This window comes from Lepidochelys kempii, chromosome 3 (assembly GCF_965140265.1).
Source record: "Lepidochelys kempii isolate rLepKem1 chromosome 3, rLepKem1.hap2, whole genome shotgun sequence".
Classification (NCBI taxonomy): domain Eukaryota; kingdom Metazoa; phylum Chordata; order Testudines; family Cheloniidae; genus Lepidochelys; species Lepidochelys kempii.
This window is the reverse complement of record NC_133258.1, coordinates 207,319,440-207,345,657: the sequence shown is the minus strand read 5'-3', so window position 1 is coordinate 207,345,657 and position 26,218 is coordinate 207,319,440. Positions and strand designations below refer to the sequence as shown.

Genomic DNA, 26,218 nt, shown 5'->3' with positions numbered 1-26,218 from the left:
TATATTCAGTTTGCATCGGGAAGATTTATCTTTACAAATAAAAGCTAGAAACTTAGGCCAATATTTTCAACCTGGGGGGCCCAAAGTACCCCGTAGGCACTTTTGAAAATTGCACCCTTAAGCTATATTTAAGTTCTTAATCAAACTGGCATGTTTTTCAAATGTGCCAAATACCTCCAGCTTCCATTAACTCCAAATATATAGTGTTTCCTTCCTGTTCTCTCATATGCACTCTGCCATAGTACATGGTCTTATCTTCTAATGCCGATGATTCATTTTCTATCGGGGAAGTTTACAGATTTGTTAACTTTGCCTAACAGGAGTTGTAAGGATTTCCAAAAGAGAAACTCTCACATGCAGTGTATTGGCTACAGTAGCATTTCTGCAACTGCACGAGTTACAATTCTGGCCAACACCTATTGCTAAAGCAGTAAAATTTACTAGAATACTGGTCGCCGTATTACCTCGATTTCAAAGAAAATCAGCCTCTTCTTTAAATAATGCAAAATTAGAAACAAATCCATGAAAATTCAAGCGCTCTTACTGTCTGCAATGGTGTTACAAATGTCTAAAATGGTCGTTCTCAAATTGTGGTCTGAGGATCACCTGCTGCAGGCAGAACCTTCAGGTGATCCACAGAATGGAGCATTTTGAGAGGCAAGCAGTGTAGGCCTGGGATAATAGGAAGGAGAGGATCACGAGAAGAGCTCTACTGTAAGTATACGGAATTAAAGAGCTGGAGAACCACTGGCCTAACAAAAACGTGATCTACACAGCATCTGATAATAGATAAGTTATGGCTTCCTAAACAGTTCAGGTCATAAGGAGCCACTGTCATTCAGACAGCTGGGAAGAATCAATTTAAGCAGATTTTCCTTTTCTGAAAGACAAGCACAGAACTGTTGCAAAACAAAGCTTCTACACTCCGAAGTCCCATTATGAAGTCCTGTGGAGCAGTATAACTCAACAAGTCACCCCTTATTAAAATTCAAAAGGAAATTATTATACTTCAGTATAATATACTGAAGTATATTATATATATAATATATTATACTTCAGTATACTTCTCAAGCTATTTAAGATTCTGAGCTCTCTAAGGCATGGACCAGCTCTTCATACCATTTAAGTCTGCATAGCACAACGCAACCCAAACCAGTTGGGGCCACTGGACTCTATTCTACTACAAATGTTAACTAATAACAGTGTAAAATTCCAGTGTAATTAACTGTGCACACACAGTACAGCAGGAAATGTTATTCTTGTTTATGCTCTCAAGTATAAGGACCGATTCCTTATAAACCTAGCTGTAGAACTGCGTCTGCAGTTATCCAACAAAGAAGTCTAATCTGTTTTCTAACAATATAGTAGAACCTCAGAGTTAAGAACACCAGAGTTACGCACTGACCAGTCAATCACCACTCACCTCATTTGGAACCGGAAGTACACAATCAGGCAGCAGTATAGAAAGAAAAATAAAAAAAGATGCAAATACAGTACAGTACTGTATTAAACGTAAACTATTCAAAAAATTAAGGGAAAGCAGCATTTTTCTTCTGCATAGTAAAGTTTCAAAGTCAATGTTCAGTTGTAAACTTTTGAAAGAACAGCCATAATGTTTTGTTCAGATTTACAAACAACCTCCAATCCCGAGGTGTTCAGAATTCTGAGGTTCTACTGTAGATGAAAGTGTTCTAAACAATCTGTTATCTTATCTCCTAGCAAAATAACTAATTTTGCACTTAGCTGAATAGCTTGAGAGGCAGTTTGTCATTTAAAATAAATATCACAAAGTCAGAATACAAATGGATCTTTTTTTTTTTTTTTTGCACTGTACCTGCTTTATTCGGAATTGCTTGCAGATTTTAACATTTTCATTATACACAGACTTTGCCTGCATGTCATACTTTCTGGAAAGCTTCTTCTTGAGGTTCACATAACTCTCATTCTCCACAATAACTGTTTCAGGCTCCTCTTCCTCCTCATCGTCATCATTCTCAGGTTCAGACTCTTCTGTGACTTGAGACAGAAAAAAGCATCTTAACATTCAACTCTCTGCAGAGATTGAGACGCACACTGGTTTGAGGCCTGGGACTTCCTATATTCAGTCCTGGACCACTGTCCAAAAAAAGCAGTTCTACACCAAGTGACCAGTTGGCCCTAAGTTTTAAGATCCAACATTACCAGAGCTAGAAGCAAATGTTTTATAACATAAAAAAACTGATTTGAAAACCAGACTAAGATTCAGTTTCCGAAACCCAGCCACATCTACATCTGAGCTGTTGAAAAGAGTAACCTTGTTTTTAGATGTTTTTAAAATGTAATGGGAAGGTCACATTGCCACTGTCCATGCGCTCAAAAAGAATGGTGTAGGAGTTTTTTTCCCAAGAAAGTTCACCGTAGAGAAGAGACCAGCTCTGGAACATTCCATCTCAACAACTGAGTTTTGGAAAGTTATGAGTAGTTCCAGACAGAGGACTGGAATAGAGTCTTTATTTGTAGGTAAGGCCCTGTGCACATCACAATTTCACAGACTGTGCAGAAATCAACACTGCAATTTTTCCAACAGCAGGGACGCAGAAAGGTGCATCCGCACAAGCTGGTCTTGTGCTCAGGGCAGCTTGCTGCATGCAGCAGCAGCAGCACGGGGGCGGGGGTGAGGACGGACAGCAGGCTGGATGGGGACTTGGTTTTATCCGGTTTTATGCAAGGCACAGCAGCCAGCGCTGCCGCCACGTGGAACACACAGCCACACTGAGCACAAGACCAGTGCATGAAGATGCCCGTTTCCACTTATCTGCTGCCTGAAAAAAAACGGATGCAGTTTGTGGAGGGGAGGAGAGAGGAACAGATTCAGTGGCCTGTTTTATGTGAGGCACAGCACCCAGCGCTGCCACTGCTTGGCACGTGAATCACCATTGCCTCGGGAGGAGGACACGGGGAGGCAGAAGCGGCCATCCGTGCCCACCAGCCTTGTGCTCAGTGCGGCTTGTAGCACACACTCCAAGCAGCAGTACCGCTGGCTAGTGTGCCTAGCAGACAACAGGCTGCTCCGCTCGCCCCCAGAGTGCTGCTCCAGCATGGCACCGCCATGCACTATGCGCCTGAGACCAGGGCTTCTGCCTCCCTGCTGCTGGAAGAGTCCAAGCAGTTTGAGAGGGACTCAGCAGCCATGCGTATTCTGTGAAAAAAAGCGACACTTTCCCGTGACACTGCCGTGAATCTTCAAAAGATTATCCAGGATGTCCACGAGGCCTTACGTATACAGGGCGACTGCCACTCCTGTGACCAATAATGTGGTCCGACGACTCTCTCTGCTTATAGTTACTGCCTGTGTAATCCATCCACATTGCTCCACAGTATGGAGCAATTTTACAAATGAGAGATATCATTAGGAATGTTATAAAACTGGGTGAAACACCTGCTCAGCCTTAACTCCAGCTTTATGAAGTCTTTCTATTTTTTGCCTAGGAATTTTTAAAGTTTTTAAATGTTTCAAAATCGGTCAGTAACAGAAGCACTGGGACAAGCAGTCTGACCTTCACTCCCAACCTTGGCTTTAGCCTCTAGACCGTACTCCCACCATCAAAAGAAAAGCTTTTATGACACTGTCCTTACCTTCTGACATGCAATTTGAAACAGGTGAACTATCTGGAAACGCTTGTTTATGACAGTCTGTACGGGTTCTTGTTGAGGGCATGTCCAGCAGGGACATAGGAGGGACACTATACTTGTGGTAAGTATTAGTAAGTAACTCAGTTATTTCTGATTCATCCTCTAAACAGGTTATTAAAGAATACACAACTGGTTCATTAGCCTCTGCAGACATCAAGGCCTTTCCATAGAGGAATTCAGCAATGTGTAAACGATAAGCCAGAGGTAGATTCTCATTGGTGGAATAAAATGCCACAATGGGTGCCTGATATGGGTATTTGTTATCCTCAGGAAATCTGATTTCAAGTTCGTACAAAGGAGAGGTATCGCCATTAGATCTGAGGTGAGCGTCATCCACAGAATTCTGTAATGTTCTTGGCAGGTGCTTTGGAGGAGTCTCATGTTGGAATTTGCATCTTGAGCCAAACTTGCAGCCCCCTTGAAGGTAAAATTTACAGACTTTATTTAAAGTCTGTTTTTCCACATCTTTGGCAGCACTATCCCTTTGTTTGGATTTGCTGACTTTATTTGTTAGGTGCTCCAGTTCCAATCCAAATATCCAAACTCTGTTTTTAATTCTTTCTACAAAGTTTTCTCCATAGATTGAATGGAGAGCAAAAGCCTCTTCTTGCCTTTGTTCCAAGCATTCTTCTATACTGGCCTGAACAGCTGCTTCTGAGATTTGCATCCTCTCTCCGTATTTTTCTGAAAAGCACTGCAACAGCAAGTGTTCCAAGGATGCCCCAATGTTACCATTGCAGGATCTTAGAATTGTCCGACAGCGCTCATTATCAAAGCCATACCTACAGCAGAATGGAGGAAAAAATTGCAAAAGGCAATGACAAAAAAGCAATGAAATATGAAGTAACTGCAGATCTATTCAATTAAACTAATTTAATATAAGCTTATACGGAATAAGACATCATTACTATTTTGTTTGAAATATTTTGAGAGAATTTTAGTGCTCATGGGAGGTGCCAGACTGGCAACTATGAAAACAGAAGTCCACTGTTTAGCCAGTCCATGATGGATTCACCCATTCAGTGAACCTTCCACATTTCAGAAAGTAGCTCATGACAGCTACAGGATTATTAAACCATACAGTGCAAAGTCAACTCTTCAGAAAAAGTTTAGTTACTTAGAGATAGAAAGCTTCCACATACAAAAAAATAGCTGATGACTGCTTACAAGGTACCCTGTGTGAACTATAATGACAAAGGAATTCTACGTTGTATAGAAATATTTGCTATTTGCCCATTGGAACTGCCAAAATTGAATACAAATACTTTCCATTTCCATTGACTATCCTGAATATTAGATTTTACAGTATCTATTTCTGTTTCTTTGAGAGACAACTGAAACCACCAAACGTAGCTACTGCTGCAAGACTGGAATGATTTAAGTGTTATTTTAAGCGCATTCACAAAAGGGCTGATTCTGTTAGTCCTCTGCATGCAGAATTTCCACCGAAGTCAACGAGAGTACCAAGCACTGAGGGCTTAAAGTACAGTTTCCAGGAGTGCAAGCGTATTATTTATTATGAACGGAATCACCTGGAAAGTTTATGCACAGCAAATGAAGACACCTCACTTTCCACCATTTTGTGTTCATCTGGTTCAGAAACCATCCTTGTAGTTACTTCAGAAATCTCTTCGTCTGCTGACCAGCAAAGCACGTCATCAAAATAATCAGGTTCATCATCACCATCTGATGCAGCCATTCTGATAAAGAGATATCAAATCAATAATAGCATTATACATTTTAATTAGGGGTGGGTGTGTGTGTGATTCAAAATTATGGTGTTTCAAATAAAGGGAAAATTTAATAACATGCTGCTTTTATTTAGAATAGCTTGTCTGCTAAAATGTTATACATTACACATAACTGAGTTATGGCCACCACTAATTGGCAGAATGCAATTTCAAGAGCAAAAATATTGTACGCAGCAAACATTTGAAATGATGATTTTTTAAAATAATTCTTGTCCACAACTTAGGAATCCTGGCTACATTTCCTAGAGAAGTCAAGAATTTCTATGGATCTGTTACAGGAGTGCAAAGAAATCAAAAACCTTCAAGAATGACCATCAGCAAAACAGGGAAGATCAAATTTGATATTCCTGATCATTCTGAAGTTAATAAAAAATAAGGACTTCTTTATACTTCATAAAGCACAACAACAACAAAAAAGAAAAAGGAACAAAGCCATTTTCTGCTTTTCAAGTCAACTCTAAAGAAAAAAGGAACAAGCAATTACTTTTGGAAGTGGTGGTAAATCAGAGTGCTTAAAAACATTAGAATGGTGCACATTTTCTAACAATTTACATTTGGATAGTTCCTTTCATCTAAAGAAATCCCAAAGCACTTCAGACACCACACAATGCTACCGTGAGGGAATGATCTCTGGTGTGGAACACAGTAGCCATTTCATAGCAACAGTAATATTACACACCAGTTTGCCAAAAGGAAAGGAAGAAATTTTTTTAGGAAACCTATTCCAACATAGCAACTATGGAAATATATAGTACAGATGAGTTGTGGGGTTTTTTGGCTCCCGACTTTAAGGCACATCATTACATATTACAACAGTGCCCAGTGAATGATGGAAAAGGTTAGAGGCTTTCACATGCAAAATATTTCTCCTCTAAGCAAAGGTACACACGTAAAAAAACTGATCTAGCCAGGAATGGTTTTGTTTGTTTAAACTAACTCGGAACCAGCAGCCAGCTCTTGTCCCTGCAGTTCTCGGAGGAGTTCTTTCACCCTTTGCTGATTCTCAGATGTCATATGTATGGTCTGCAGAGGCATCCTCGTTTCAGGTCTCTGTTTGCTTTGCTCCCCTCTTCTGATAACGCAGCTTGTTCTAAAAATTAAAAAAAACACCCACACACAAATTCCACGTTTATTTATGTAACTGAAATTATACAGACTAATCAGATTCCTACATCAAGAATCCAACAGAAGGATTAAAGTGAGGGCTCCCTTCAACACACAGGCACAATGGGACACTTGATTCTGTTTATGTGTTGGAGGGTCTTTAACAACAAATACACTTTTTTTGGTCTTATGTCAGATCCTCAGTGTTTTCAAGTCATTTGGCTAGATAAAATCATCAGTGGTTACAATACAGCCAAGCATGTTTAAGTATAGATTGGCTAGAATACATTTTGTGTAAAAAAAATCTGACAATAATGCATGCACACTAAGATTATATGATAAAAAGACTTTCTGGCAGACCAAAAGCTATCATACATTTGCATTAAAACATGCTTTAAACTTGGAAGCGTAAAACTTGAGGAGGAGAAGTTAGCTTTAAAGGACTGGTAATTCAATATGCAAAGCAGAACTCTTTGCCTGTAAGTTTAGATTTTTATTTTAACATGAAAATTCACTTTTTCAACATTTACATTTTAAATGGAAGCTGATTATAAGGCCTGTCCACTCTTCTTTCTAGAATTTGTACCATCTATTGTTATTTGCCAGTAAGAAGACTGCTCCAGACTAGTGTTATATAGTTGCTGTGGTGAAAATAAGTTGTACCAGAGAGAAAGAGTGCCACTAAGCCACTGCCAAAAGCAGCAGGAAGAGTGTGTGTAAATCCCAGGGAACTGAGCACAGAGTTTGGAGCCAGAGATCCTGAATCCTATTGTGCTTTTCCAACTCCTCCCTCAATTAGCCTTAAGACTTTAAAATTTACAAACATTTGCTGAGACATCCCACTACTCTATGCTGAGATTTATTTGATGGCTCACTAATTTCTGTAAACCTCACTTACCCCCATGTGTGAAATCAGGTTAACTTGCTCCGCCCTCACCTGAAGGTCAGACCAGAACTAGCGTCTGGGACTTGAAAGCTAGCAATTACAGGCAAAGTTCAGCACCAATCTGGTCATTTTAAAAGCTCCATTTAGGCACTATAATTTCACTGTGCATAACAACTACTCAGAGGTTTCCACCTTACTCTCTTCTGAAACATTATCTTCAGTGGTTAACTGCAATGAAAACTACACCAACAATTACAAAAAATGCAGCAAGAACTATCCAAACCTGCTTAACTGTGGCAAAATCCCTTGTTTAATTGCAAGAAATACAGGCCCTGATTTACAGGTTAAGGGAGGCTTTTACATTGGCGCTAACTTGAAAGAGAATAAATACACACACAAGAAGTATTTGAAGAGCATTTGTCTGTATTTCTTTTTAAGTTATTCTATGTGTATGTGCTTTAATCTAAGCTGTTTACCCAGGTTTCTTATTATGTAAAATAAGTTAACTGGAAACTTTCCCAAGTATAAGAATGCCTATTCTCTTTACATTTCCAAACATTCAAAGGTTTTCAAAAAGTGGATTTGAAGTGTCCCACAAATCTTAGTCACACAGAAAATGAATAATAATGACCTGGATGCAACTGGCAGTTCCTCAAAGCAGCAAAAATCATCCCCATCATCCCAAGTTTTGCTTGACCCTTTCTTATTTCCACCAGCATGAGATTTGTTACATTGTCCTCTGCCTCTTCCTCCTCCTCCGCTTCTGCCTCGTCCTCTTCCTCCGCCTCTATTCGGCCTTCCTCTTCTCTTCCCCGCTGAACTCATTTTCTCCTACTAAGGGGAAAAAAAAGGTTAAACAAATATTCTTATAATTATGCAATACAGTCCATGTTTCTTGGTGCACATCATACTCTTATTTATATGGTACAATAAAGGGTATTGTTAACAAATGGTCTGTTAGAAACTATGCCTTGTCTAATTCATAGGTCCGAGCACCAAGCATACTCTTCTACAACAGTTGTTGTAAAATACAGCTATGGCCTCATGGAAACTTAGAATTCACATCCATTCAGCCAGAGTCCATCGGTGCCGACCCTTAAGCATTCATGAGTGCAAGCCGGGGTTTGCACCAACTGAGCTCACCAGGAATTACCCCTGCTTGAAATACACAGACCCAATGGATCTGCATTCATCTTAGAAGGATCAGTGAGAGGCCACAGTGTTCTGCGAGGAGTCTCCTGCCTCCTTGGAAGCTTTGGCCCCACTTTTTCGTACTGCAATTCTAATGGGGACACAACGATGGAACTTTCTAGGGCACAGATGACCCAGGGACAACCCTTAAAGGGGATCTCCACTGTGGAGAGGTGTCCAGTCTTTATTACTTTTCCACCCTAAAGTTTGCAGGGCTGGGAAGGATGAGGATGCATGTTCCCCTACCTCAGCTCTTCTTTAGCCTGCTCACTGCCCTAAGTAGATATCCATATTGCTGAGTGCCTTCTGGAATCTGGGAGGATGTTACCACAGACATGGTTGTGGACCTCTTCTGTATGGGAGGGAAAGATCTGTGGGTAGAGTCCTCTCCTCTGGGAGCATACCTGGACTCTCTAAACTGAGATCTAAAGCAATCTGCATGAGGCACTGTAGTCTAGTGGAGAAGACATGAGTCTAACCATACCACTCAACCTTCAATCCTGCCATTTCATGACACAAGCCATTAAAAACCTATGACAGAAGACCAAAATGTGGAACATCTGTATTTTGTTGCATATCCCAACATAATTAACACCCTATAATAATAGCTGTTCACTGTAACACTGATTTTACAGGAGGTTTTCTCATTGCGGAATTCAATAAGCCAGTTTTTAAAAAAGAAAACGGCAAAGACAACTGCCATAATATGCGATCACAAAGACTGTTTACTTGGCAATTATCCAAACCAATGTTATACTTTACCGATGCAGCACATCTGGGGAAGACGCTCTATGTCGACAGGAGAGAGCTCTCCCATCGGCATAATAAAACCACCTCAGCAAACAGCAGAAGCTATGTCGGTGAGAGCAGCTCTTCTGCCGACATAGCGCTATGCACTCGAGCGCTTATGTCAGCATAACTTATGTTGCTCAGGGGAGTGGTTTGTTTGCACCGAGTGGCATAAGTTTTGCCAACATAAGCTGCAGTGCAGACACAGCCTTACTCTACAACAGAGTCTTATAATGGAAACGAGTCGCTATCTCAGCTAAAGAGAGGCTGTTGCCCCTCCAGAGTGGGGCAGGGAGTGCGTAGGTGGGCAGCATTGCTGCAAGGCTGCGCTAGAGAGGTACGAAGCCTGAGCAGGGCCCCCAGCAGGAGCACTGGGTACAAGCAAAGGTGCCTGATGCTGGTCACGGTCACTGTTGGGGCTGACATATCAGTGGGTTAAGACACCTTCCAGGTGGGGGAGGTACGGGGGGGGGAAATTCACATCCAGTACAAGACATAAAACCAACTTAATCACTCCCAGTGACAGCACAGCCCCATATGGGACCCCCACCCGCCACCGCGACCCCACCCATAACACCCCCCACCCACCACGAGAGCCCCCCCACCCCGTCCCGCGACCCCACCAGCCCCGTACCACGAGCCCCCCCCGTAACGCCCCCCGCGGGACACCCCCAGCCCCGCACCACGACCTCACCCATAACGCCCCCACCCCCGCGGGACCCCCCCGGCCCCGCCCCGGCCCGCGACCCCACCCATAACGCCCCCCACCCCCCCGGGACCCCACCAGCCCCCTACCACGAGCCCCCCCCCGTAACGCCCCCCGCGGGACACCCCCAGCCCCCCACCACGACCACGACCCCACCCATAACGGCCCCCAGCCCCGCGGGACCCCCCCGGCCCCGCCCCGGCCCGCGACCCCACCCATAACGGCCCCCACCCCCCCGGGACCCCACCAGCCCCGCACCACGAGCCCCCCCATAACGCCCCCCGCGGGACCCCCTCATTCCCGTAGGGCACCTGCACATAACCCCCCACGCGGGACAGACCCTCACCCCACAGCACGCCCATGGGATCAGTCCGCCCCCCACATAACACGCGCATGGGGGAGCCCCCCCCCAACAAAAACGCCCGTGGGGGACACGCCGCCCGCCGGGGGGACCCCCCGCTACACCCACCTGTCACAACTGGCTCCGGAGCCGGCCCAGCGCAGGCACCGCCGACCCGGAAGCGAAATGCCTTCTGCTTCCGGTGCAAGAGTCAATCTGTCCCCATAGCAACCGCAGACACCGCGTCCCAGGCATGGCCGGTGAGAGCCCCCCGCCCCCTGCCACAGCCCGTCCCCTCCCAGACCCCCCCCGCCAGAGCCTGCCCCCCCCGGACCCCTAACCCCCACCAGAGCCCGCCCCCCCCGGACCCTCCACCCCCGCCAGAGCCCGACCCCCCCCCGCTCCCGTCAGAGCCCGACCCCCCGCCACAGCCCGCCCCCCCCGGAAACCCCACCCCCGCCAGAGCCTGACCCCCCCCAGCCCCCCTCCACAGCCCGTTCCCCCCGGAGCCCCCCCCCGGGCCCGCTTGGCAATTCACACAGGCTGAGGCCGTTCAGAACCGCGGCGCCCTGCAGCCAGATGTGCCCCCTGCAGGCCGGGCCATCACGGATCCCGGGCAGGGGTGCCACCCTCCAGGATTGTCCGGGAGTCTCCCGGAGTGGAAGATGAGTCTTCAATTAAGGATTCTGTCCTGTGATGAAACCTCCAGGAATCCCTCCAACCAACATGGGTAACCCTGATCCCATGGCAAGGTGACAATAGCAACACCTGACCTCATGAACACAGGATCAGATTCCTGCTCCTTCCCGCTGCTGCAGGGGTTAGCGTAGACCTCGCAGTGCAGCTTGTTCAGCAGGTAGCATCGGGTCTGCTCAGGGGCCTCTGCAGTTCTGAGCAGAGTCCCCCCATACTGGTCTGTGTGTCTGGGCTGCCTAGACAAAGTGGTCAATGGCCCTTACACTATTACTGGCTTTATAAAGTTTTACACCATCATGTAGGCTCTGGCTCTAATTCCTATCTTGCGTGTGAACCTCATTCTGATGAGTACCTAGATTCCAGAGTTGCCAGTTTTGCTTGGAAGCTTCATCACAGGACATAATGTTTAATTAAAGATTAATCTTCAATTCCTGAACACTCCAGGACAACCCTGGAGCATTGGCAACCCTCCATGAAGCCCACCTTTTAACCATCCCACAGCTGCATCTGATAGCTGCAGAAGGCTGTGCCTTTGTTGCGGTGGGTCCTAAAGTGTGGAACTCACTGTCTGAAACATCTGTCATTATTCATCTCTCCCCACATTTCAGAAAGAAAAAACCCCTCAACTTATTTATTTCAAAGGGTTTTTTTATTGTGACTACTGTCGGTCCTATGACAGGTTTCAGAGTAGCAGCCGTGTTAGTCTGTATTCGCAAAAAGAAAAGGAGGACTTGTGGCACCTTAGAGACTAACCAATTTATTAGAGCATAAGCTTTCGTGAGCTACAGCTCACTTCCTCAGATGCATATCGTGGAAACTGCAGCAGGCTTTATATATACACAGAGAATATGAAACAATACCTATTCCCACCCCACTGTCCTGCTGGTAATAGCTTATCTAAAGTGCTGGAAATCACTTTAGATAAGCTATTACCAGCAGGACAGTGGGGTGGGAATAGGTATTGTTTCATATTCTCTGTGTATATATAAAGCCTGCTGCAGTTTCCACGATATGCATCTGAGGAAGTGAGCTGTAGCTCACGAAAGCTTATGCTCTAATAAATTGGTTAGTCTCTAAGGTGCCACAAGTCCTCCTTTTCTTTTTGTCGGTCCTATGTTTATTACATTTCCCCAACTATCATTTTTTTCCCTTCTTTTTGTACAGGACGCTAACATTTGTGTCTGTCCTGAAGGTTGAGTGTTTCTTTTCGTTATGTTTTTCTTGTATTTGACTTTGTTCTCATTAATTTGTATCACACAGTAACCTGAGTGCCTTGGAAGAGGAATATGGACATTTTATAAATACAATTATATTATTGATTGATTCTAGTTTGTTTAAAGACTTGGATTCCAAAATGAAAGTAAAATAATGACACACCTTTTCTTTTAACAGGTCCTGAAGTTTATAGAATATCTTTTGTATTTCCAAATAATGACAAATATGGTAAGAAATTCTTGAGAGTTAATGCTTACTTATTCTTGTTGACTGTAATTTAAAAATTTGATAAAATATGTCAGAACTAGGGTGACCGGATAGCAAGTGTGAAAAATGGGGACACTTTTTTGGCAAGGGAGGTGGTATAGTTGGTTATATAAGACAAAGCCCCCAATACTGGGACATCTAGTCATCCTCATTAAAACTGAGTTTATGGTATCAAAAATGTTGTATATACCAACTTCATTGCCCTGACAGAGGTCAGATTTTTAAACCAAAATGCTTTCTTTAAAAGGGAAAAGAGAAACTGTTTCAACAACACGTCTTGCTTACTGTTAAAACTAAAATCCCTAAAGAGTTGTGGAAACTAATATAAGTGAATTTGTTTTCTTAGCATTCCCTCCGGTTATTCCAAACCTTAAGACTTTGTTTACCTAAAACACCATTGCTTTGGTTGAGAAAACTGGATGGAACTACTTTCAGGGCAAAAAATCTGGCTCCATTGAAGTCAATGGCAAAACTCCAATTGACCTCAGTGCAGCCAGGTTTTGATTCTGAGAGTTTACCATTTCAAACCCCAGTCCTGCAATCAGCGCTGCACTGGGAGACTCCTGCACCTATTCGAAGGTCCTTTGACATTAGTAGGGTTTGCACTGATGCGGCACTCTGCTCACACTGATCTGATTCTCGCATTAGGACCACAGTCAGCCAGTGGAATTAATACTACGTGATGCAAAGCAATTCTCTGATAAGACCTAATTCTGCTTCCACTGAAGTCAGCAATGAAAATCCCATTGACCTCAATGGTGCAAGGTTAGGCTCATAGACTCAGGTGTGACTCCTTTGTTAGTCCATATTGGTCAAGAGAGTGGAAGAACATATCTGAGAATTCAATCTGAATTTCCTGTATGGCAGCATAGAACTTTATTATTGTAGGCCACCAGATTGTCCTATATTTGAGTGGCACTGATAACTGCGAATATAGAGACATAAGAACGGCCATACTGGGTCAGACCAAAGGTCCATCTAGCCCAGTGTCCTGTCTTCTGACAGTGGCCAATGCCAAGTGCCCCAGAGGGAATGAACAGAACAGAGAATCATCAAGTGCTTACATAAAATGTAAGGCCAAAAGGGACCATTCTGATCATCTAGGCCAGGGGTGGGCAAACTTTTTGGCCCGAGGGCCACATCAGGGAATAGAAATTCTATGATGGGCCATGAATGCTCACAAAATTGGGGCTGGGGTGCAGGAGGGGGTGAGGGCTCTGGTTGAGGGTGTGGGCTTGGCTGGGGCTGGGGATAAGGAGTTTGAGGTGTAGGAGGGTGCTCTGGGCTGGGACCGAGGGGTTTGGAGGGCGGGAGGGGGATCAGGGCTGGGGCAGGATTGTGGGAAGGGATGCAGGTTCTGGCTGGGAGTGCAGGCTCTGGGGTGGGGCTGGGGATGAGAGGTTTGGGGTGCAGGAGGGTGCTCCGGGCTGGGATTGAGGTGTTTGGAGAGTGGGAGGGGGTTGGGGCAGGGGGTTGGGGTGTGAGGAAAGGCTCAGGGGTGGAGGCTCCCGGAAGCAGTGGCATGTCCCTTCTCCGGCTCCTACCCAGAGGCGCAGCCAGCCAGCTCTGCACACTGCCCCATCAGCAGGCACCGCCCCTGTAGCTCCCATTGGCGTGCTTAGGAGCCGGAGTGGGTCCATGCTGCGGCTTCCAGGAGCTGCGTAGAGTGGTCCCAGACCCTGCGCCCCAGCCAGAGCAGGGCCCAGTCACGTGGTGCGGCTTCCGACCCTGCACCCCAGCTGGAGCTGACCTTCTGCATGACATGCATGATCCCCTACAAATCCTGTAGGAAACAATCCTGCACAGGGAGTGAAATGGATTAAATAATAATAATAATTAATAATTGCTCTCTCTGACCTAATAAGTCTTTTGCATCTTTAACTTCTAGAGATTTATTCTAAGATTTAAGTTTTTTAGTTAAATACTGCCTGGTTCAAATGGAAATGACTGTTTGAATTTCAATATATTGAAAATAACAAGGTTTCTCGGACTACTCTTTTGATTCACTCGTTTTAGATGGTGAGTGTATAAGAACACCTGATGGTGCTCTTGAGAGGCATGGAGGTGGAGTTCATACCACCCCTAATGGAATTACTTACACAGGAAACTGGAAAAACGATAAGGTAATTTAAAAGTTCTCTATTTTAAACTTCTGTGGAGCTTCCAGTTACCATTAATGAATAGTCTATTGTTTCCCACTGGTTATCTAGTTTTAAAGAATAAGCCTTGGGTTATCTTTCTGAATTACTGAGACAAAATGAGTAAATATCGGAAAAGTTGGTTTTTGTTGCTGTTGAGAAAAAAATTGGTGCTACAGAGTGTGTAGCCCCTGTAATTAGACAAATAATAGTGCAATTAGAAAGGAGCCTCTCCTGGCAACACTTGGTTTGGCATGGCATTCTTTTTAGTCTGTTGGGCTTTTTTTTTAAAGATAATTCAGTAAAAAAGCTACATTAAAAGAATTTTAAACAAAGGGAAACTGACTTATCCATTTTGATTGACCAAGCTGAGAGAAATGCAAGAGTAAACAGAGCATCAACAGCAACAAGTAAACTGTTAAGGTTTTGTAGTAGATGCAAGTTTGATGAAGCTGAGGTATGTATGGCCTATGGGGTGTGTATTGTATTGCTTTTGGGGTATGCATTGCTTGGAGTGCATTGTTGACACCATTATAGGCATTATGAAGTTAGAAAGAAATGCACACGCCTTTTCTCTTAACTTCTTATTTCCATTCTATTAAGGTTTGGGATGAGAGTTTAAAAGCTGAGACTCTCTGCTGAATGGACACAAAAGATCCCATGACACTTTTCGTAAGAGATGTATAGATACTGTATAGATACCTTGGCCAAAAACTTCTGAGACCCATCTGAAAACCTTGCACAACTGAGCCTGGGTAATCCCTAAAGAGTATTAGGTGCCCTGCCTGTTTTTATTTAATAATGGAGTACATTCAAAGAAAATTATCTGAAGACATGGGTATACATCAATATTTTAAGAATAAGTATTAATCCTCTTCCTCAACTCCTTGTTAAACATAGATGAATGGCATTGGAAGGCTTGAACATCCTTCAGGGGCAGTTTATGAAGGCGAGTTCAAGGACAACATGTTTCATGGACTAGGAACCTATTCATTTCCAAATGGAGCAAAGTACATTGGAAATTTCAATGAAAACAAGTAAGCTTAACGCCAAAGACACAAGAGTTGTTTAGGCTGCTCCCTCCAAACATGTGGGTTTTAATACTGCAAGATACTACATCTCCACACAAAGGTGACCAAATGTGGGAGTAGCTTTCTCTAGCCAGTGAAGGATGAGGCCATCTTGAAATTTTTCATTTTGTAGGGCGTCTTGATGAGCATTTGCAAGTTGGGGTGTAAATCTGCATCGCTGCAGGACACTGTGCACTAACAGTCCATGTGGACCCTGCTTCTGTGCACTAAAAGTTCCTTCGTGTGCATTGATGTGCAGCAGTTTGAAGCTGCGGTATTAGGAAACTTGTAACGTGCAGGAGCAGGGTCTACACGAACCATTAGTGCAGGCCCCGCTGAAGCATTGCAGATTGACACCCCCTACCTGCTCATTTAGACAAACTATTCGTACAGACATGACCATAGATTCATAGTGTTTAAGGTCAGAAGGGATTAATGTGCTAGATTAAAAAGACCTTTAGCACCCAGTATTTTCTCCCTGTCAAGGTACTTTTACACTGTAATTAAGTCACCTCTCAGTTTTCTTTTTGATAAGATAAACAGATTGAGTTCTTTAATTGTCTCACTGTAAGGCCTTTTCCCCATCTCAGAAATCATTTTTGTGGTTCTTTTGTCCACCGTCTTCAATTTTTCAGCATTCTTTTGAAAATGCAGACAGCAGAACTGGACGCTGTATTCCTGTATCGGTCTCACCAATGCTGTGTATAGAGATTAAGTCATCTCACTACTCCTCACCACTCCCTTGTTTACACATCCAAGGACAGCATTAGCCCTGTTTGCCAGAGCATCACACTAGGAATTGGTATTGAGTTACTTCTCTGCTATGATCCTTTTCAAAGTCACTGCTTTAGAGGATCCAATCCCCCAGCCAGTGCTTTATGTGTGCCAGCACTTGCCAGCACCTCTAGCCTTGAAAGTTCATAGCCCTGGCACCCCTGGGCTTGCTGCATCAGTTATGAATGTAAAAAAATTGCTTGAGCTCTTTCATAACAAATTAAGCACTGCCCCCAGTCTGTAGGTATGGCCTGCATTCCTTATTCCTCTATGTTTTAAGACAGAAGTTTAGATTCCAAAGTGATGAGGAAATGCTGCATCTGGAGGTATATTTTTTTTATCATTCAGATTAATGGAAAAGCTGTAGTGCTGACCTTATAAAACAACAGCTGAGTCTGTTGATGCAGGGCTGTGAATGAGGGATTTTGTATGAGGAAGAGATTGTATGTCCCTGAAACAGAAAGTGGATCTTGATTTCATAATAAGTGGATCTAATCAAAAAAGTTGACTTTAAAACTGATGTCAACAGTGTTCATATTCATTCTCCTTAAATGAGTCTCGGCAAATTTGCTCAGGTTTGAAGTTAATACAAGATTTTTTTTTTTTTAACTACCATCTCAGTGTAGCGTCTGAAAAGCTAGCTGCATTTTTTCTGTATTGTTAACAAACAATGAAGAATCTTGAATCAGAATACAGTTTTGCTGGTGATGCACAGAGTGAACTGAATACACTAGTGCTAGTAATGTGACCAGTGATTATGGTATTTTTAAGGCATCAGTCCCTGCTGTCAGAATCCAATCAGATACCAAATACAAATCTGTATCCTAAAAACAAACCAGTATTTTTTGGAAAAGTAATATCACATTTATTTTAGCGCTTTACAAGGAAAATCCATTTAAAATTACACCGCCCAGCATATGTAGTTGCTGGTTCAGAGTTTGTAATTTTAAACTTTATTTTAGGGATTTTGTATGCACTATGATATGAAACGCAAGATGTAAGCTTTCTGTGAGAACAAAGAGTGAGTACCTACCATTTTGGCAAGGACATTTGGAAATACATCAAGATGGTGGCTCCCGGGTGTGTGTTAGGCCAGAACAATGCCCATACACCTCCTTAAGTGAGATGTAAGTGGTGCATACGTCTCCTGTTGGCCCTTTGCACAGGGATGAATATCATCAGTTGTGAATATGTGGTCAATCCAGTATGCTCTTAGCTGCAGGAAGGATTGTGTGGTGTTGCTCTGGGTCCACATGTCAGCAATATTAGCAATATTCCTTATTATTAGCAATATTCCTTGCTAGTGAACTTGTTCAGACATATCAGAGATTACTGTGTGAGCAAAAAATTTGTGAAGGGGAGTTGGTAACAAAGCTCCTGGAATATGATCAGTTGACCAGTGGTTGGCTACTCCACAACAGAAGTTAGCTGGTTATCTACCACCATCGTCTGACCCAACATACTATGAATCTTCCTGGCATTCAAAGAATCTGTTTTCTTTGCCACCGTCTTTATAGTTCTCTGTAATGTCTGAGACTAGCTTGCAATTCTAAATACCCTGTGGTCCCTGACAGCCCTTTCTAGGTTATCTTGCTAACTCTCAGGATTCCCTGAGAAAACTGAGATACCACCATGCCAGTTTGCAGCCACCACTATTCCTCTTGAGAAGTGAATGAGAAACTGGTCCCCCAGGACTGTTTTTAAAGTTTAATTTTCCATTGCCAAGGCATATTGGAGCATAGACATTGCTTCACTGAGGGAGTATTCAGATGTTTTGACCTTGAACAGAGCTTTAAAATATCCACAGAGACATGCTTTTTTGAGGAGAGAGTCCAAAATGGCTGTCACAGGAGTCTAGAAAACACTGCGCTTTGCCTTGGCGCACCATAACAATGAGAATTGGTAGGGATGGGGAAAGGAAAAGGAACGTTACGTTTACAGCATTAAGATCACACAGTAACTTGCTTTATGTATATGTGCATCTTGCGGATACCACTAATAAAAATCAGATCCTGGCTGGGCACTGATGGTGTGCCTTCACAGGCCACCTACTGGGAGGAAGTTGTAGGGCACCCACTAGGCTATTGGGAAGAGAGGTGTAGCCTGACTGGCCCACTTCTTTTGCCCTATATATTGCCCCTGTTGAAGTCTTTCCGGCTCCTTGGTCAGAGCTTTTATAGCTTAGTCATCGAGTTTGAGGCCAGAAGAGACCATCCAATCATCTAGACTGACCTCCTTTATTTCACAGACCACCGACACCACCCAGCGTCCAAAGACTAAACCCAACAAACGAAATAGACCAAAGCACTCCAGCCCACAGGAGACTAAGCTATTATGCACCATAGGCAGAGAATAGGGGAGACCCAGGTGCACCAGTGCCCAGGGCCCTTGCAATGGCAGGGAGTTAGTTAAATGAGATCTATCCAGATAATCCAGCAAGTGACCCACTCGTGTGCTGCTGAAGGCGAAAACACCCCAAGGTCACTGTCAGTCTGACCTGGGGGGAAATTCCTTCCCAACCCCACATGGCGATCAGTCAGACCCTGAGCATGTGAGCAAGAACAAGCCAGCCCAGCACCTGAGAAAGAGAACACTTGTTGGTGCCACCTCAGTGCCCTGGCCCACCCCAGCCAATGTCCCATTTCCAGCCTTGGCCATCCCACATGCTTCAGATGAAGGAGACAAAAAAAAAATCCTGAATATATTGGGCAGAAAAGATCCCTTTCTGGCTCCTGGAGCATGAGTTTTAGGAACATCAGACAAACTGGAAGGACTCCTGATATTATTATTATTATTATTATTTTTATTATTGAGGAGATAATTACCACATGAAAAAGTTAGGGGACCTGCTTGCTCTGTAAGGTGGGGTGGCGGTGAGTGTTGGATTCTGGTGCCCCAACTCTTGCTGGTCTGTTGATCTATCTAGGTATTTCTAGAGCTCTCACCATTGTATTCACAGCACGTTGATTGCATTCTCCATTAACAGATTGGTTTTATACTGTTACAGGCTGGAAGGTGAAGGAGAATTTATAGATACACAAGGCCTGGAATGGAGTGGCACATTTCATTACACAGCAGCACCAGGACTGAAGCTTAAGCTGGAAATGTAACTATTTTGCACTGAAGGTAACATGTATTAAATACTGTTCTTGTGCTGCATTTTGACTTAATAGTTGTAACCAAGGTTCACAATAGCAACTGATGTCTTAACATATTTATTAGAAATAATTTCCCAGGCTACAGACTGTAAATAAAATTAACCAAACTAAACCTTCTATTGTTTTTCTTTTCATTATGAAGTTCCATTTTATGGATGTCTAACAAATGATGTGGAACAATGGGTTGAATTTAAAACCAGAGCCGTTAATGACTGTAATTAGTCTTGAAAATAATTTAGTTATTAAATCTATGGGAGACTGTAGCAGGAATTTTAGCAAGTTTGAGTTTCAGAAGACACCAGGACTCTGAAGACACCATTCATCAATGAGAGAGACCCTTTTGTGCTTAATATGTGCAAGTTTCAGAGAAAAAAACAGCAACTGTCCCACACAGCTGCGCTCACAACCGTGCACACACACAGCATGATTGCACTTGCACAAAGTGCCACTAGCGCACCACTGCGTCGCCAGCATATGCAAGAGTAGCACTACAGTTAGTCCCCCCGGTACAATCCCATAATGCTCCTGGCCACACTTCAGAAACAGCTCTGACAGCTCAGCGCTTTGGTTCCGTCACCTGCCAAGCGACTCACCTGGCTGCATACAGGCCTTGGAACAGGTGAGGCCGTATGTAGCTGATCTTAGTGCCACCCTGATCCCTCAGAGTTCTAGGACAATTACAATTGTCTTTTACATTTTTATTTGGCTTTGATCAGCACCGAGCTCTGTCCAGAACCGTACACATTTTGGTTTTACGCTTTAAAAAATAGAACTTTGTTTTACAGTTTAAAAAAGAAATTGTTGAACTTTTTTTAGGCGGGGGAGGGGGAGAGAGTGAAAAGTGGGACCAATGACTCTTCAACACCTGAAAAATGAGAGAGCTTAATAAGCTCAGGCGCTACCTCCTCCTGCAGATGCAATACACTGCAGTGCATCAATGCTCTGATTTTATGGGGGCTGGGAGTGGCACCTCAGCGAGGCAGCTGCATCTCCTACCCTGAGGTCTGACAGACAGGGAGCAGAAAAAGGCACATTGAGTAACAACAGATACCAGACAAACCCCCAGCCCAAGTACATCCGAGTGTTCTCCATACCTCTCCACCACCCCTTTGTCCCTAACCATCTGGGGTTTCCACTGTACGAGGTGGGGCAGAGGACGTGAGGGTAGAGATAGAAACGGACACAAATGGACCCAGTTTGATCTCCTGCGGGAGCCAGGTCCAGACCAAACTGCCAAATGAGCTGAACAACCATACAGACTAATCCACCGATGAAAGAAATCAACAATGGCGAACAAGCGTGCACCACAGTGCCCGAGCATAAAAAGAACAACAATAAGTAACTGACGAGGACAGAAAGAGGCAGATCCAGGAAAATATCAGATCAAACTGTATCAGAATGCTGTTCCTTGCTAAAAATCAAGTTTTGGAGCAAATTCAGACCTAACCTGTTTTGAAAAGCCCAAGCTCTTTGTCAGCTGTTTGCAAACAGGACATGCTGATCTGGGATAAAACACACAGGGATGCTTCACTTTTGAAAATTAAAAAACTCTATTGACTCATCCCCAGTCCTGGTATTTGATAGTATTTCCCAAACTGTAGCCATATCAATAGATGTCAGAAGCGGCAGTCTCAATGAACTGCTACTCCAGGCCTATGGCCCTGATTGGTGACCCATAGCATATTGTTCCAGATGGCTTTCAAGACTCCAAAGCCAGATTTGCTCAAAAAAAGAACATCTGCTGAGCTTATAGGCCTTCAAGAGAGTCACCAGGTATTGGCAGGGATTTGATGATGTCCAGCTAGTGACAGACCCCAAGCTGCTCATTATGTTCACATACACCTCAGACCTAGACAATGTTCCCCTTAGATGCCAAGGATTGCTCATGTGCCAGATGTGATATAAACCTAGTGCAGAATATGCAGCAGAGGAGCCCTGGTGGTGGCTCATATCTTACTGAGGAGCCTTGCTGGCCACCTAGATTTTCCAGGAATTGGAATGATACAGAGAGACACATGGGGCCTGCTTGCTTCACCACAGAAATTAGAATTGATTCAAATAGCCTCTACTGCTGATTCACAATTGCAAACTGTATTCAAGTGTGACATAAGAAATGGCTGGCCCAGTTACTTACCAGGCGTCGCACATACAGTCCATGACCTTCTCTGTAACCAGAGAGGCACTCACTGCAGCTGAAGGCCAGATTACCTATGCTGTCTGATAAAGAACCATTTTTAGGTGACAGCTATTTGTTCAGAAAGGTCTCCAGAAAAGGCTTCTGGATCCCCCAAGAGCTTTGGAAATAAGTCATTCTTGTGGCGGGGAGCTTATAATCAGCAGTGTTGTCAATTCTCATGATTTTGGGTGTTTTACTCAAAGCCACAGCTCCTGGGGGAGAGGTGATTAAGTGAGAATCTCAGCTTTCATTAAAACAAAAATTATACTAAATTTTTAGCCCTCATGGCTGTGGTGAAAGGCTGGATAAATATGACCCCTAAAGCTCAAAAACTAGAAGATGAATTAAAACAACTCAACATTTACCATTTGTTAAAAGTCTCATAATTTCTAAGCAAATCTTGTGATTTTTGGGGCCTGGCTCATCATTTATGATGGCTCAGGGCTGGTGATACTGCAGTTCTTATCTCAGGTACTGTAAGGGGCTCTCTGTAAAGGATTCCACAGCCCTCTTCTTTGTGTGGTCTCCACGTTTCTATCCTGATGCACAGCCATGCAGCCATCAGTCTTGCCCAACAGTTCATAAACTGTGGAACTGCTGACTAGAGCTGGTCAGGAATTTTCTGACAAAACAGAGTTTTGTCAGAAAATCCCAGTTTGTCAAACTGGAAATGTTTAGTGGAGACCTCTTGAGTTTGACAAAACTATTATCAAATCACAGGCAGGGTTCCACTGGACTCCTGCCTTGTTTCCTGGAGGGCCATTGGGGACCCTGGCTTCTAGGGTCTGCGGCTCCAGGGCTGCTCTGGAGCTGGAGCCAGTGGGAGCCTGGCAGCTGCAGACTGAATTAGATACTATTCTTGTTGGTTTCACCACTGCTAGTCACTAAAAGCAGTCATGAAACTGACAAGAATCATGTCAGTTTCATAAGTCACTGCCAAGATCTGGGGATGCATCAGTGTTTCTGAAATGAATATTTCATGGAATTCCCAGCTTGTGGTTTTGGACCGAACTGGAACGAGACCAAATGTCACAATATCCGGCAAATCGGGAGTTCTGTGTTTGGGCCAGCTCTACTGCTGATGTCATCGGGCTTTGGGGTTTGTGGGTGTGCTGCTCCCTGAGGCTGCTGGAAATGTGGGGGGGGATTTCTGTGGCCATGTGACCCCAAGTCCTAGCTTTGTGGGAGTGGAGCAGAAGAGGGCTCAGCTACCCGTTGCTCATCAGTACTGCTGGCAGTGGCTTCTGCTACATCTCTGCCATCTGGAAGATGCTCCCCCTGGGAAGTTCCATACAGTGCTTGAGCTCCAGAATACTCCTGGAAGCATTCATTCTTCCCCTTCTGGGCTATGACCAGCTGCACATGGGCCCACCAGCAGCAAGTCTCGGTGTCCTAAATTCTTGATTTAAGCAAGGCATCGTCTTTTTGCAGGCCTGCAAATAACTTAGGAGTCAGCCTCTCCCTGTCCTTGAAGCTGTTTATCTGGGACTCTTTTTCATTAAGCTACTTACTTTGCTCCACAGTGTTTGTACTCAAGTGGGCTGCACAGTTCTGAATTTCAGTTACCTCTGCCTGAAGGGTGCCTCTGGACCGGACTTTGTCCTGTAGCTGCAAGAGCAAGTTCTTCTTTTCTTGTTGTTCATCGCTCCTATGCTGGGTGTTGTTTCTTCTACTCTGGCTGCTCCCGTGGAGTGACTCACTGGAATAACCGAAATCTTTTCCTGATCCCTTCACGTTTGAGATGAGTTGTCCTTCCTCCCCACAAGCATTCTGAATGTCCGTAGGGTCTCTCGAGTGAGTGCTGCAGAGCCGTAACCCACAGCTGACCCATGCCAGCTGACTCCAGCTCATGAGGCTCAGGTAAAGGACTATTTAACTGCAGGGTAGACAGTTGAAGTCAGGCTGGAGCTTGGGCTCTGGAACCCCGCTAGGGCCACACCTGCCTTTGTGTGCATGAACAAGGGAGGAGAAGGTGCCAGGAGCCTCTCCTGACCTCTGCACTCCCAGGAACAACAGGAGCTCAGGAGTGGCACAGAGTCCGTGCTACTGTGGGGTAGAGAGGAGGTGGGGGCCATTTTCTACTTGCCTAGCCAATCTGGAGTGGAATGCATGCTGCACCCTCTGAGCCTGGTGGAGTTCTGCAGCCCCAGTCAGAAACAAGGCTGTTGCTTCAGGCCCTGGGTTAGCACACTTTCCAGGGCTACAAAGCATCCTTCTGCAAAAACGTACAATTCTAATGTAAAAAAAAATCCACATCATCTTCTGCCGAACACACAGTCCTGAGTTACCCACGGGGATGTGACCTGATGCTTACATAATTAGAAGGCATTTGTGATGCCCGCATTTAAAATGAGTGATTAGCATGTGACTGTCCCATTCTGGGAACCATCAGACTACCACTGCATTCATCTCTCTTTTTTCTACAGTCCCAACTCAGACAAGTACCACCACTGAAGGAGCTTGTACCTAGCCTTGGGTAAGTTTAAAATGTCCTGAGCTTCGGGTCTAGAATTGTTTTAGTAATGGCATTTTTCATGCTAGTGGGAAAAGCTAGTGGCATGTGTTTATTAGGTGTTGGATTTACAGCCCATAAGCAGGTAGTTAGGTATTTTCTAAGAGCAAAAACCATTCCTCAGTTGTTGGATTGACTGCAATTATTTCTGGCTAATTTCTTTTCTTGCCTGTGCAGTGTCCCAAATTGTCAAACAAACTTTTAAGGATTTGTATCTAAACTATCAGACTAAGGGTAAAGAGAGCTAACAGTCCATACCATTTAGCAGCAAAACTGAGATCTGAATTGGAAAGCATGCTCATTTGAAAGATATGTATGTAGATAAAATTAGAATTAGTCAGACTCTGGGGGTAAAATGATACAGGAAATCATTTGTTTTTTACCCTCCGAGGAAATGTATGCTCTTTATGGGCACTGGATAGATAATAGAACAATCAGTTGTGAAATGGGAACTATGCAAATAAGGTTGCGGATCGATTCTGACACAACATATTTGTTAACTAGATTTGTTAAAGAAGGCAACGCACTGAAGATCCCTTGGGGAGCAAAGAGAAAAAAATGATTACCAACAAAAATGGATAACTAGCTTTCCTTTGTATTTAGTACAGTGAATTCATGATTTCAGAAACTGAATGTGACCAAAAGCCAAATGAATAGAAGCCATGCAGCCAGCATATTAAGTCTAGCTTGGGTTAAAACTTTATCACTAACTTATTGATGCTCATGCATTGTCGTCTCTTTTTTAAATAACTGATCATTTCCCCAATCTGTGCCATCCTGAGCTGCATGCTGCATATTGGTAGAAAGGCAAGCACACCATTGCTGCAGAAGCTGTGGTTCATAAAAGAGAGTGGGGGTTATGCACCCTCTTCCCGGCTCCAGATCCATGTACAGAGGGAGTATTTCATGCATAGATCCCCTCCTTTCAGTGTTGTCTCTTCCACAGCACTTTCTCCCTCCATGGACAGTTCAGGGATCCACAAGAGCATAGGGCGAGTTGGGATCACAGGAAAATTCCCATCCTTCCCTCTGTCTCAATGCCCCACATTCGATCGGCTGAGAAGTCAATGCAGACTCCTGCTGCATTAACTTTCGAACAATGACTCCTCTGTTGTGGGGAGGAGGGGAAGCTTCAGGGGGAGTCACTAGTGGAGGAGGCCACAGCAGTGCAGCGCCACTGGAAATTGGCGGGGTGAGAGGCCAAGGCTGCCAGAGCTGGGGCAGGACGGACACTGCTGCAGATGGCTTTGGTTCCTGGGATCTCTGCTGATTTGGGGGGATGTGTTGATTTGAGGGGAAGAACCCTGTTCTTTCCCCAGGGAGGAGGGAAAATGCCACTTCTTTCCCCAGTGGAATGATGGGCAAAACTCAGTGAGAGGAACCTGATTCTAGCTCCCTTTCTGGGGCCTTCCTGCGGGGTGTCTGCAGGAGGAGGCGAGCGTCCCTCAGTGACAGCTGCAGCCAAAGGGCTGCAAAGCATTAGGCAGAAAAAGCCTTCCTAGCCTAATTTCTTGCTCTCCCTAAACTGTCCCTTTGCTACATCAGGTTTGCCATGGTGGGTCCCTGTGGTACCTGGGCTGGGATGTTCTGGAGAGGCCCCATCACTGGGCTCTCTGAGCAGCACCTGGCAAGTGTGGCAAAATAGGAAGAACAAGCTCAGTCTCTGCCTTCCTTGTCAGTTTGTAGGAGAAGCAGCTTGATCGGCCAATTGTGTGAGCGAGAGAAAGCATGATGGTGACTGGGGGGAAACTCAGCTGCAGAGATGAGCTCTGC

General features: G+C 44.4%; 2 protein-coding genes across 4 annotated transcripts in view; one reads left to right on the top strand and one right to left on the bottom strand.

Annotated features, from left to right (window-relative positions):
• Positions 1–10,659, bottom strand: part of DHX57 (DExH-box helicase 57) — a 32,388-nt gene extending 21,729 nt beyond the window's left edge. Inside the window, exons 1-7 of one of the 3 annotated variants that reach the window (XM_073339824.1) lie at positions 10,569–10,614; positions 8,851–8,956; positions 8,045–8,247; positions 6,361–6,513; positions 5,205–5,372; positions 3,616–4,454; positions 1,835–2,016 (exon numbers count right to left, since the gene is read on the bottom strand). In XM_073339824.1, coding sequence (XP_073195925.1) covers positions 1,835–2,016; positions 3,616–4,454; positions 5,205–5,372; positions 6,361–6,513; positions 8,045–8,238 — 1,536 coding nt within the window. In that variant the 5' untranslated portion in view covers positions 8,239–8,247; positions 8,851–8,956; positions 10,569–10,614. Of the gene's footprint in view, positions 1–1,834; positions 2,017–3,615; positions 4,455–5,204; positions 5,373–6,360; positions 6,514–8,044; positions 8,248–8,850; positions 8,957–10,568 lie in introns of all 3 variants that reach the window. The other 2 variants (XM_073339822.1, XM_073339823.1) reach the window with 2 other exon arrangements.
• MORN2 (MORN repeat containing 2) lies at positions 10,647–19,869 on the top strand. The gene is made up of 5 exons (XM_073339825.1): positions 10,647–10,699; positions 12,528–12,578; positions 14,634–14,740; positions 15,656–15,792; positions 19,607–19,869. Exons 1-5 carry the CDS (start codon positions 10,693–10,695, stop codon positions 19,707–19,709), a joined length of 405 nt encoding a protein of 134 aa, XP_073195926.1. The 5' UTR covers positions 10,647–10,692; the 3' UTR covers positions 19,710–19,869.
• Positions 19,870–26,218: the final 6,349 nt, after the last annotated feature.